This window comes from Aythya ferina (assembly GCF_964211825.1).
Source record: "Aythya ferina genome assembly, chromosome: 3".
In the NCBI taxonomy this organism is placed as follows: Eukaryota; Metazoa; Chordata; class Aves; order Anseriformes; family Anatidae; genus Aythya; species Aythya ferina.
In genome coordinates this window covers 6,056,943-6,069,939 of record NC_140298.1, presented here as the reverse complement: position 1 = coordinate 6,069,939, position 12,997 = coordinate 6,056,943, and the positions used below count along the sequence as shown (strand labels likewise).

The following is a 12,997-nucleotide window of genomic DNA, read 5'->3' as shown; positions in this document are numbered from 1 at the left end:
GCAAATCTAGAAGTGTTCATTTGTTGTTTATCTGTAGCATTAATAGAGAGGAGGTCCTAGTAATAGCCAGGAGGACTTGAAAGGATACTTCACAAACTCAATGGCATGGGTCTTCAAATACCCCAGTCCAACTGATTCATTGAAAGAAGACATGTTATGATGAATATTACGTTCTAGAAAGAAGAGACAAGATATTTTAAAGCACTTTTGTAGTATCATATTCAAAATAATACACTATACCTAACAGAAGGATATAGCAAATTTAGGTCTGCTTCCCCGTTATCTGTCACTCATTGAATCAAATTATACTGAAGAGAAATTAAGCAACAGTTCTGACTTGCTATTTTCTTTCACTTCCTGGGAAATAATCAAAACTTTAATTTTTTCATTAGGAGAAAATTGCTTTTTAGAGCCTATGTTGTGTTGCTAGATAAGACAAACAACATGATAAATGGTCTAGTAGTGCAATATAAAAGCTTCAGCTAACTGCTGACCACTGTGACAACCACTCTCACCTTACTTTACTGAAAGATGAAATAAAAAAAAAAGGTAATTTATTTGAAAGGGTCTAAAGAATATAATCAACCCCAACAGCTTCATATTCTCCCAGTAATTTAGTGACTCCATGTGGATGATCAATAGAATAGCATGCTAACTTTATATTCAGGGAGACGGATGACAGTCATTAAACTAAATCTATTTCTAAATTCATGAAATATAGAGATTAAAAAAAAATACCTAAAATAAGCAGACAAATACTTTTATTTCATTCAACCTTTTATGTTACCTTCTGCTACATCGAAACCTTGAAATTTTACAGGCTGAGCATAGTTGACCATTGTTGATAAATATGGATGTATATTTGTTGTGGCACCTACATATTTGTAAGATGCCATCCACGCTTGTTCATCTTCAACAGTTACTAAACCCTGAAAACACATTAAAAAGAATAATCACTATTTATGTATGCAAATACTGATAGATTTTAAAATGTGACACAAAAGTATACCCAAATCTGCAGAAAGTTAAAGAAAATGCATATTTATATACGAAAAGAGGAAATTTCATGTCACAAATTATGATTTATTTTCTTGCTGATATATGCAGCAAACATTCTCGATATTACAGGATGCATGTGAGAGGACTGATGATCAAAAAAAAGAAGATCCTAAGCAGTGGGTAATATTTCATGATGTTAGTAGGGTAATTTTGGGGATAAAAGAGAAACGTTACAATGGACTGAACAATGCTGGGAGATCATGCTCTTTGTCACATAAATTCCTAAGAACTGCAATTTAGTAAACATTTTCTGATAAGAACTGTGGAGTAGTGCACACTGTATACTGAGAACAACTTTCTCAGCATCAAAACACAAATTGATTCAAATGCTAATTGTTACTTATAAAAGCAAACCAAAAAAATAGGATTTGCAGCTTTCATTGGAGAGATAGATGTCACAAGACCAACAAGAGACATGGTACCAAGCTCATATCTCTGGCCACTTACAAGAATAAACATGTGAATCCATGATTTACGTGAGGATGCACTATATTTTAATAGAACTGCAAGTTTTCTGCAAGTATCTCGCATCATAGAAAACCACAATATGAAGCACTTCTCATGTGGATCTACCTGCCAACTTTTGCAGATCAAACTGTCTACCTGTCAATCTTCCTTCCACTTTTTCCTTTCCCTAAATCAGTTTGAAATATATTCTTTTCACTGGGGAGAAGAAAAAAAAAATCTCCGTAAATTCATGCAAGTTCTGCAAGGTTTACAGTTCACAGCATTTTTCCACAAACTTGTTTGCTTGTTCTCCTACTAGTGAACCAATTACCAAAAAATCTAGCATCCTGTAGGCTGACTGTGAACTTCAACACCAAAGTACTAAGTATCTTCAAAATTTCTTAAAGCACAGCTTTTTATTTTCAGAATGCAATCCATGCTTGTCAGGAAGTTCTCCTCCATTATTGTATCAGCAAATAGTGCATAACAGTGAATAACTGCAAAGTCCTTTCTTAAGCAGTAAGCGTCATCATACTTCACAGCATTAAAGCATGGAAGAAGGCAGTCCACGGTACCTAAACTACTGCAACTTATTTATTCGGGAAATGGAAGATAAAAGTAAATGTGAATCTACTTGTCAGTATTATGGGCATTTACCTGCACCTGCTATATAGTTCTGACATGTTTCAAAAAACAAATTCCAAGAAAAAATATACGCCCTGATATGCTAAGATTAGTCACAAGGACTGTGTGGAATAGACAAGTTACCAGAATGAGTCCAGGTACACATGGTTTTATTCACAGTTTAGACTGAATTAAACTTCCAGAGGCCCATGAAATCAAACTGATGCTTATTTCAGTGTTGCTCACCAGGGCTCAAACCAACTGCTTTTCAGGAATCCAAATGTTGAGGGTTCACAGATTTGTTTCCCGAATATGCCAAATGATGCATGCTTTTATTAGTAGAATATAGGCTTTTTTGTTAGCAAATCAATATTTTGTAATATAGTTTAGATCAAATTAAGGCCAAATTCCTTCAAAGGAAACTAGTGCATTTCAGGTTCATCATTGTTGGAAGGCCAATATTCAGGAAGAACTGACCACTCAGCTTCTAAAAACCAGGCTTCTTCAATGTGCCTTCTGCTGACTGCTCAGAACTGCTAATCATAGTTTACTATTTTGATCCAAAAACATGTAAGTACTGAATCACAGTGAAAAGGAATTCAAAACTTTATGCATTAGTGCTGAACATAAGCACCCTGCAGGGTACAGCTGTATGACTAAATTACTGACACACCATCTCTATGACCATTTTCTAAGACAATCTACTGGCCACTAATTTTATCTTGGTTACCTGCAGACTTGCAATTTTTAACAATAAACAGGCTATGCTTTTTGTAGTGTTCACAGCTAATAATTTTGAACTTTAAAACTACGAACTAGGGAAGTGAACTAGGGATGGGATGTTTCTTAAAGACTACAGAGACAACATAATGGTTACGACAGGACATGACACTTTTAGGGGAGAGATAGAACAAAGGGAGAGTTGATCTTTCCAGGTTATTTGTACCTCCCCACCATCAAGAAAAGAATCAGAACCCACTTAGAAAACAAAATAGACTGAAACAAAGTGTGGTTAGAACAGGAGCAATTTTAATGACAGAAGAGAAGGATGGAGAAGAGTGGAAGGAGGTGGAAAGAGTCTTACAGAAGGGATTCTTGGGAGAAGATAAATGCTGAAGTCCCAAGGGAGAGCAAAAGGAGGAAAAAGAGAAAGGAAAACAAAGTGCAGTCAAGGTAAGGGAAAGGATTAAAAATAAAACAAAACTCAACCAAACAAAATAATGGGGAAGATGCATCTCAACACCATCCAAAGAACTGCTGTTTCCCAGTGCATGACATTTGAGACTGAGATCAGACACTTCTAATCAGGTACAAGTCATACACTCCTGTCTGTCCCCATGTTTTCTGAGACCTAACACCAGTATACAACTAAAGAGGAGGAAAGGAGGCAGAGTCACTTTCAGAAATGTACTGTAGGAGAAGTGAAACTGCACATAAAATTGGCAAACCACTAAGAATGCATGTAATATGTATTTTATATATAAAGCAATAAAACAAACTATGTAACAGCCTACATGTCACCTTTTTATTGTTTTCTTGCTCAGAATCTTCAACAGCCTAAGGGGAAAAAATATATATGCATTACCCAAGGAAAATGCAATAGGAAACACTCACAGTAAGGAAAAAAAAATCAAAAAGTTAATGCATTTAGCAAAAAGTACACCCTTTTCCACTTTGTTGCATGGCTCATCTGTCCCATATGCAAAAATTTGAAGTTTCTTTCAAATCTGGGTACACAAGGTAGGAAAGTCAGCAGCTGGCTAGCAGTTAGAACAGGAGAGAGGATGCCTGACAGTTAAGCCCAGTTCTTATCACTAGATGTCAGGGACTGGAAATTTCAGAGAAGAATGAAAGAATGTCACACCAGGATCATCTGGATATGTAGGCTGCCCAGACTCTGAAAACTTAAGGGTTAAGAAAGCTGTAAATGTGCTTTAGATGTCCATGTTTGGAAAAGGCCTATCTCAAGATGTTATTTGCAATGGGACAAGTGAGCCTCTCTGCTGTCTGTCTTCAATTATAAACTGCCAGTACCAAGTGTCTTAGATAAATGTTGACTTGGCTCTGAATATACATTCCTAAAGAATAAGGATCAAGTCACTGATCAGCAAAGAAGCAGAGGAGTTAACAAAGGGTATATATTGATGATGAGTGACTAATTTGAAAAACAAAATAAAAGTAATAAACAGAAAAATGCTCAGGTAGTTAAGGACAAGCTGATTTAGCAAGTGAAACCAGCCCTAGAACAGAGGAGTTAAACAGTTCAGTGCAAAGATCCACAAAAATACTGAAGAAGCAAAGATGGAGAACTGAAGAGAAACCAAGAAGGTGACAGGTCTGATGTCTCTGTGATACTGCTGAAGAGAGACACAGTGCCAAGGGCAACATCTACTATGAAAGATTTTCTGTACCTATACTTCTATCTGTAGTAAGATCCAAAGGTAGCCAGGTAGGTGAGAAGTGGCCAAAACACTTGAGTGACAGAGAAGCATGATCTGATAAGATACCTTAGTACTCAATTTTTGTTTTGTTTTGTTTTCCTGTAACAAGTAGCAATACTGTCTTCAGGACCAGAGCAGGCTTAGTTTTGAATTCCAGTGGTCTGTATCTAATTATTGTCAACCAATATTCTGTTCCTGAAAACTAAATTGCACTAAACCAAACACCAGTAGAACAAAGGGGACTCTTATGCTGTCTGCCACCTGGCTCTCTGGCACAGCCCCACTGCAGTACCATCCCACTGGAGAGTGATCTTCCTATTTTGCCTTTAGTGCTGCAGATGAAAGGGACAATCTACCCTAAGAGTTAACGATAAAGAATCCCTGAAACAAAGACATAGGATGCAGCCTTGCAAGAAAGCTTTATTGAGCAAGAAAGCTGATATTCACCTCATCTTAGGGCTCTAAAACTGAGATGCAAAGTAAAATATCAGAGCCAGAGGGAAGAAACTGCTTGCTGCCTTTAATTAGTATGTTTGGTCAAATCCTCCAACTTCATGTACACATTTTTTTCCTTCATACTCATTCTGTTTCCTAAATAAGTATTCTGCCCGAACAAGCAGAGGGTATTTTGATCTACAAAATCTTGTCTTCTCATGAAACATTAGGAATCTAGTGAAGATCTTGTGTTTGACTCTTCTGATTGTGCTGTGATGCTTCCACAAAACACAATGTCTTTTACACCCACCTCCATGGAAAGCTTTCAAAGAGATATAAGAAAAAAGCAATCCCACCTTTTTGACACTGATGGCAACAGCTTCTTTTTGACAGTAATCATCTACAGTAAGGTCACTTCCGAATTTGTATTCTGGATGAGCTTCTTCTTCTTGGTCAGCTGCACAAAAAAAGAAAGAAGGATCAGTGCAAAAACCACAGCAAACTGCTGTTTTAGTGTGAAACATGAAACAAATAATAGTTGAATACACAGGTTTGCTTACAGCATACCTTTATATAGAAATAGAATCCAGGGTATTAGATTTCCAAGGATTTAGTAGTAATAAATTACAGATAAGGCCTGAGATTCTTGTGGTTTTGACATGGTTAATACGGGATATTATTAGCATATTTTTGAAGGAATCATTGATTTAAAAAAAAAAAAGGCAAAAAACCACCACCAACAAAGAAAGAAACAAACAAAAATGCACCAGCAATACAGGCTCGGGGTAATAACAAGAAATGAAGGCAAGGTTCTCTAACTAAAGATGAAAAAGGTTGCCTGCATCCAAACTCCTCATGTGCCCCTGTTATAGGGGATCCTTCCCATTTGCTTTGAGGGTGATTTTCTGTTAAGAATATGGTATTCTCAAGGAAGCTAAAAATGTCCCTTATTAACAAAAAATCATTAACCACATTACACAGATGGACTTAAACAATAATTTTAGAAAATACTTATTTGAGCCTCTTGAGGTCTAGCACATAATTAATAATAGCATTATTAGAAATAAGCATTCCAATGGAAATCAGCTTGCCAAACAACAGAATCTCCTCTGTGCTCTTAGGTCATTTGAAGAAAGACACTAAGAGGCCTCTCCAAAAAATCATTGTACTTCAGTCTCTTCCAGAACTGTAAGGACAGACACCGTGGATCACCAAGAATATCTATCGCATTGAACTCTACTGACTGTAACATCAGTGGCTTTGTGCTAGGAAAAATTCAAGGAGAGGATCAAGGGATAAGCTAAAGCTGGGACATTTGCTGTCAGAGTCACAGGTTAACAGGCCAGTGGTACAGACACTTGCAGGTACTGAATGATTTATCCCTTCAGAAGGTGGACATAGGTGAGGTAAATCACAACCTAAAAATGTTTTTTTCTCTGTTGGCCATAAAGACATTCAGCATCATTGGCTCATATCTAGATGTTTATACTGAAGGCATCTGAAGTTTGGCAAGAAAAATCCTATCTTTGATTTTATCCTCATAAATGATAATGCAATAATCCAATCTGATGTTGACACAAGCATTATAAATAGTAACAAAATCCCTTTTTGAAACAAAGATTACTGGTTCCCAGTCCCTCTACCGCCTCCCTCCCTCAACACATATATGTACAGTGAAAACTGACTTTGTTTCTGCTCCAGTATGATTTCTGAACAGGAAGTAGAAGTAAAAAATTACCACTAGTACTAACTGAGCTCACATTTCTACCACAGCCCATAACAGAGCCCGGAGCAGTTGTAGTATCTATGTGAGATGAGATGGCAAGGCTGGAAGTCTGTATAAATGGTCCTGCATTGAGCCCACACTTTCTGCTCCTGCCACAGACTGTGACTCTGTGGGTAATGCACATACTACTGATGCCAGCCTACTGTTCTACAATAGGCAGTGTTTGAGAGCCCCTCTCTATGAAATCCTCACCACTTTCTATTTCTTCTTCATTATCATCCTCCAGGATATTTACAGGAGCAGCAGTTTCTCCAGCCTCCATCATCTTTTTCAAAGCATCAAGCTGTTCTGTTCATAAGAAAAATAAAAAGTAATCATTCATGACATCAACAGTTTGTACACAATTAAATACATCAGAACAATTATAAATGATTCTCTGATCATGAGAAATACTTTTATTTAATGGGATCTTTAAGATCGAGTTTTCAGTTAGCAATAAAATTTTACAGAGCATGAACATCATTAGACACATACTGTTCTTAGATATGAAAAGTGGTCAGTAAGAGCTGTATCCAAAGCTCACTGAAGTTACAGAAAATATTTCCATAGACTTCAAAGACCTTTGGAGTGAGCATATTAGTTCTTCAAAAGATAAGTAGACAGCTATCTCTTTGGTGGTTGATGTATGCAAATGGAGAAAAGGCATTTGAATTTTCAGTTGTGTTGCCTTGTGCGTTTCAGCAAGACAGTATGAACACAATCATGTATCACTGAAGTCAGCAGAAGGTCTGCATGCTTATCTGTTACTGGAGAAGGACCAGGGTCTATCACTTCAGCCATACTGGGAACTAAGATAGCAACATTATTATTACTGAAAGGAGATAAATATCAGAACTGGCAATAACAAGAAGAAGAGCAATTTGAAATTCCATTTCATTTTTTGCTTATCCTGGAAAAACATAGCAATGTAAACATACCAGTGTAGGCAGAATTTACTAGAGATCCTATCTGTGTTATATTTTAGCTTGAACAGCAATCTGATAAAGTCCCAGGGTTACATTTCCAGGTCTGTCTATGCCCTTGCTGAATGCAGATAGCAAGGCCTAAGCTCTATCAGTCATATGAAACACAAGGGCAAAGTATCATTTACATGTAATTCATATTCTTTAACAGAAATGTATGAGCAATTTGGAAGCCTTAGTAACAAAGTCCATGCAAATTAATCTAGACTTCTGTTTAAGACAAGATTACTTACTTTTTTCTACTTCAGGTTTCAACCTTTTATTCTTTATGAGAATCTTTCTTTTGAGGTCGTTAGGAGAAGGTAAGGCTTTACCTGGATCAAGCTGTAAAATAATTTATAGAAAAGGTTTTAATGACATCTATTTGACCTCTTTGTAACTCAGTTGGGGATTTTGACATTAGGACTGTAATGGTAAGGGGCAGTGAACAAGCAGTGCCACCGCAGGCACAACCCTTGGAGGTAGTCTGACTACAGTTGTCTCCTCTGATTTTTCCCTATCTCATGGGAAACCTGTGCTCATCCTCATCTGCACTGCTCATACTGTCTCCCATTCTGTGCTGCCTAGCAGTAGGCACAGAAGAGACCTCCAACCATTCATCAGAGGACTTCTTACTTTCCTTCTCTACATGTGGCTCACATGGAGTTTAAGTCAGAGTTTAGCCCTTTCTAATTTCATCTCTAAATAACTCACCTGTTACAGTCCCTTCAAGCTGTAATAATATAAGTGAGGCTGCCCACATATGCAGAGTAAAAGTGGGTTGGCACTGGTGAACAGAAAACTCTGCCCAGTCCTTAGCTAAGTAGTGAAGACTATTTTTGCCAGTAGGGCTACAGGGTCACATCTTCAGTATTTGTGAAAGCCAAATGGCAAGTCTGACATAGCCAGGAAGTACTACTAAAGGTTTTACACCAACTCCAGGAGGGAGAAAATATATTACTGGGGAAAAAAAAAAAAAAAAGTCCTCTGATTTAAGCCTCATCACATCACTGAGGCTAAGAAACAAGTTTGGATATGATAAGTAACGCACTCTCCACCTTAGGCTTGCTAAGGATATTATAGAGGGAGTCACTGCTACAATGGACTGTGGTTCCCAGTTAACTATAAATGATACAGGAGTAGAAAATATTGCCAGGACTAGTAAAAATTCTTAGAAGAAATACTCTGATATTCTGATCCTTAAATCCAACTCTGAGCTACACAGAAGCAGCATTGTGGACAATGAAACAAAAGAACAAAGCACCACAACTTGAAACCCAATAAAAGAAGCAGAGGTGACAACTGACAACCAGGGAAAAAATAACAACAACAAAAATAAAACAGCCCAACGCCACAAGAATGAGTGCAAACCTCCTTCCAAGAAGGTAACGATATCCATAACTACCAGGGCTAGCATAGTCATTGGAGTTTTGGCATGTTGGATGAAGACAAAATGCAACTGTTCCTGAGAGTGCCTGGGTTGTAATTCCACTAGATGTCAGTGCCGCAGAGCTCATTCAACCCCAAGCATTCCCAGGCACACGGCATAGCTGCATGCCCATTTGGACAAATATTTCATTTTCCTTAAAACTAAATCTGCTTCAGCCAGTGCTGTCTCTCTCTAAACTCTGTCCTCCTCAGTCTGTAGATGTACCAGAAAACAAGCACTCATACACAATTCAGGCTCCTGCGGCCATCTCTGCCGCATTTGCTTTGGTAGCAGCTGGGGACCGAATTCACCCACAACAAGGAAGGGGCACAAACTGCAGAAGGCTAAGTAGTGCTACAGAGCACAGGCAGCTGAGACTAATTACTGGGCCCTGAGGTAGCAGCATGGTTCTCTTTGGCCAGCTTTATTTTAGGCTTGCCTGAAAGCTATTGGAGGTTGTCATTTGTGAGGAACGTGGCAAGGTGCTACATACATTAGCAGGCAACATTACAGGCTTAGTTCTCTCGGATGCGCCTTTCATGGCAATGACCTGATATTCACCAAGCCTGGTGAGCTGCTGTCCCTGCAACATGCAAGGAAACCCAAGAAAAGCACAGTTCTGAAAATGATAATACCAGGAGGCCCCTGGCAGGAGATGACAAATACAGCAGAATCCTCTTTGACATGGTCTCCCACAGCACTGAAGAATGCCTGTAGGTTTTGGGTGGCTGCTGGCAGACAGTGAGCACATCGCTCAGGACAGTAGCAAAGGACTGGGGGAGTAGTTGCAAGCAGTGGATAACAAGCTATTAATGCCTCAAACACTGTTTGTGGAGGAGTGCCTGTTATTACCTCCTGCCACGCAGGAGAGTGAAGTGCATGCAGATTACAGTGCACTTGATAGTCCAAATGAGACTGCAGGGAACTCTGCTTAATTTAATTGTTAATGCAGTAGTGGGGGCCACCTAGGCTGCAGGGCCTGATACAGAGCATAAAGCATGCAAAGTGCAGCTGAAATGGGAGGTTTCCTCAACTGAGACCATGCAATTTAAAATTAATTGTTTTTCAACAGTGACTGGCAAGTTGCAGAGTTATGTATGACCTGGAAATACAATGTATGCGGTGTATTTTATATAGCAGCTGATATTGCGTCACACATCAAGGGGATGGATTTCCCCAGGCTGCTTGCCAGAGCCCTGTACAGAAGAGATTGAACAATCAGATAAGGATGTTTGTACCAAAAAGTGTAGACACTCAAATACACCAGTCATTTTTGAAAGCACAGGACTGGTAGTGATCAGCACTCCAACCATAGGTGATAAGACCCCAGTTTATTGTCTCTTAAACACAGATAATATAAAAAATAGGAACGCTGTCAGAAGATAACATACTGGATGTGTTTCTAGAGGCTGCTTCAACAGGAGATCTCCAAAAAGATCTTCACAGTATTTTGACATCTTGTACTGCTGATATTTGCTGTAAAAGATGATGTTGGTTCATTTTTTAAATATAAAAAAGAAATCACTATTAGTCAGCAAAACAGAATAATACTAAGTAATCTAGACTTCCCAAATTATATACTACCCAACTTCTCTCAGCTGAGACACATTACTGTAATTAAACTGTCAATAAAGGTCTATTATCTGACAGATATGAATTTAATAAGACCAAGAAAGTAGATTAACTGAATCCCACACAACTAATGGAACATGCAAATATATTTCACAGCTTTACCACAGATAAAAAATATTGCTATTATTAAGCTAGCTAAAAATTGACTATTAAAGTACATTCCTTTCCAGGTGACACCCAGCATATCTGCATAGTCCAACACACTTTTCAAGTACATTCAAATAGTAGCATTTTTGAGCTTTATCATTTTTCTCATCCATTGTACTAAAAAATAAATAAAAAAGGTCACTATATACCTGCAGTGATTTTCAAATGAAAGAATGACAGGGTATTCTGATGTAACAAATGCTGTTTCCTTAATGGCTTGAATTACATCCTTTAAAATGCAATAATAGGATTCAAAATTAGAACAGATCAAATTACAATCATAATGAAAAAGATTTTTTTGTCCTCCTCCCCATCCTCAGAAACACAGAAATGAGTTTCAAATATGCCAAGTTAAACTAGAACTAGAAAAAAAAAAAAAAAGTATGCTCCTTCTTCTCCACAACCAACCTGTGCACCAGCACCCAACTGCAGCTGCAGTTTCACCTGCAACCCATCAATGCTACCCCTGAATCTACCACCATCTCCATCGTGCCATGAAGTACTTCTGTTCCCTGAATGACTCCTGCATCTTCAGGCTGTTTCTACAGCTAAGGAACTTCTCAGACAGGGGGAGGATATTTACTCTGCTGCTCAAAGAGCCACTGAATGTGAAAATATTGGGCAAAGTAATCAAGCCTGCTTTCTGCATTTTTTGTGGAAAGGCAACAGTAGCACAAGGATATGTAACGTGAGCAGGAAACAAGTTTTAATATCTGGGGACAAGAAACCATACTATGCAATTTGTCAGTCTGTCAAAACAGAGCAGTGGCAGATGCTGAGGAAGAGAGGGGTGCCTTGCATGGATTCTTGTCCAGGGGTCCTACTGGGGTTGGTTGCCAAATGGAGAGGTCAGGCATTTACCTTGAAAAGAATATCTGTACACATTGCTTTTCCATGCGTTATTATTGGTTCTTGGTCTTCACCTTTTCCATCCCAACAGTCCAGCTCAACACATCTAAAGACCCAAGAAAAATATCACCTTTCTTAGTGCTTCAGTACAGATGAGCTGCCTGGGACAAGTTCTTAGCAGTGATGTTCAGAGCAGTAAGTTACCAAGCAGTTTGGGGCATTACACAATTCCTTTTAAGCTGTACATGTGTAATTTCAGACTGCTTTTATTACTTCAGGTATTCTACCTTCAATACAGTATATGTGGGGCAAGATATTAATACCTGAAGAAAAAAAAAAAAGCACTATAACACTTTTATTTATCATCTTACTCAGTTAACTGTGACACATACTAGTAGGTCAAGAAATCAAGCAGGAAATCATAAACATTCTCATTTACTTATAGGGTTCTTAATTGTAAAGCAAGAAGCACTCTGAAAGTCTTTGTCATTTTGATATCAAACTTACCTGTCTTACAACCCAACTCCAATTTCTACATCCCACTGCCTTCCAATGTTTTTTTGTGAGGAAGTCTTAAATATGTATATTTTCATTTACGACAGTGATATATTTATGCATTCAGTTATATACTATATCTTCACCAAGTATACTATGTAGACTTATAGTATCAGATTCACAAATATTAAAAGACTTATCTACTGCTTCCAACCTGCATCCAGCCAGAAGTACTTGTCTGTACATCTCCACCGAAGACTTGCCACCAAACTGCCTGCCTGTTAAATATGTATTGTGAGAGGAACTGATAAAATAGTGAGCCAAAGGATGGTCCATTTCTTGATATAATTCCAAACGGTCTAGGAAAACTGGTGCATTTTCATCTGACATCAAGTATCTGCAAAATCCATCACTTGATATGAGACCTAGAAGGCAGAAGAAATCATAGTAAATTACTACTAGAAATTTATAGTGCATAGGATTCAAACTATCTTTCAGAACATGAACCCTAGCAAAAAAAGGTATGTCTCTAAAGATTTCTGCAAGCAAACACTCCTCTTCTTCCAGTGCTCCAAGCTGACCAGAAACTGTGTCCCTGATGCAAAATTTGACACTGTGTCCCCAGATAATAAAACCAGATGTACAAGAAAGAATTCTGATAGTAGTTAATTTTTTTAAAGGTTTCCCAAATGTATTTAAGACTTCTTGGAAA

General features: G+C 38.0%; 1 protein-coding gene across 11 annotated transcripts in view; it reads right to left on the bottom strand.

Moving 5' to 3' along the window:
• Window positions 1-12,997, bottom strand: part of PLCB4 (phospholipase C beta 4) — a 233,445-nt gene that overhangs the window by 49,497 nt on the left and 170,951 nt on the right. For 9 of the 11 annotated variants that reach the window (XM_084513193.1, XM_084513192.1, XM_084513194.1 and 6 more), the window contains 10 exons: window positions 12,500-12,710; window positions 11,803-11,896; window positions 11,091-11,170; window positions 10,554-10,638; window positions 7,988-8,078; window positions 6,985-7,080; window positions 5,363-5,463; window positions 3,652-3,687; window positions 788-929; window positions 89-173 (listed from right to left, as the gene is read on the bottom strand). In XM_084513193.1, the coding sequence (XP_084369319.1) occupies window positions 89-173; window positions 788-929; window positions 3,652-3,687; window positions 5,363-5,463; window positions 6,985-7,080; window positions 7,988-8,078; window positions 10,554-10,638; window positions 11,091-11,170; window positions 11,803-11,896; window positions 12,500-12,710 (1,021 nt within the window). The remainder of the gene's footprint in view (window positions 1-88; window positions 174-787; window positions 930-3,651; window positions 3,688-5,362; window positions 5,464-6,984; window positions 7,081-7,987; window positions 8,079-10,553; window positions 10,639-11,090; window positions 11,171-11,802; window positions 11,897-12,499; window positions 12,711-12,997) is intronic. The other 2 variants (XM_084513188.1, XM_084513189.1) reach the window with 1 other exon arrangement.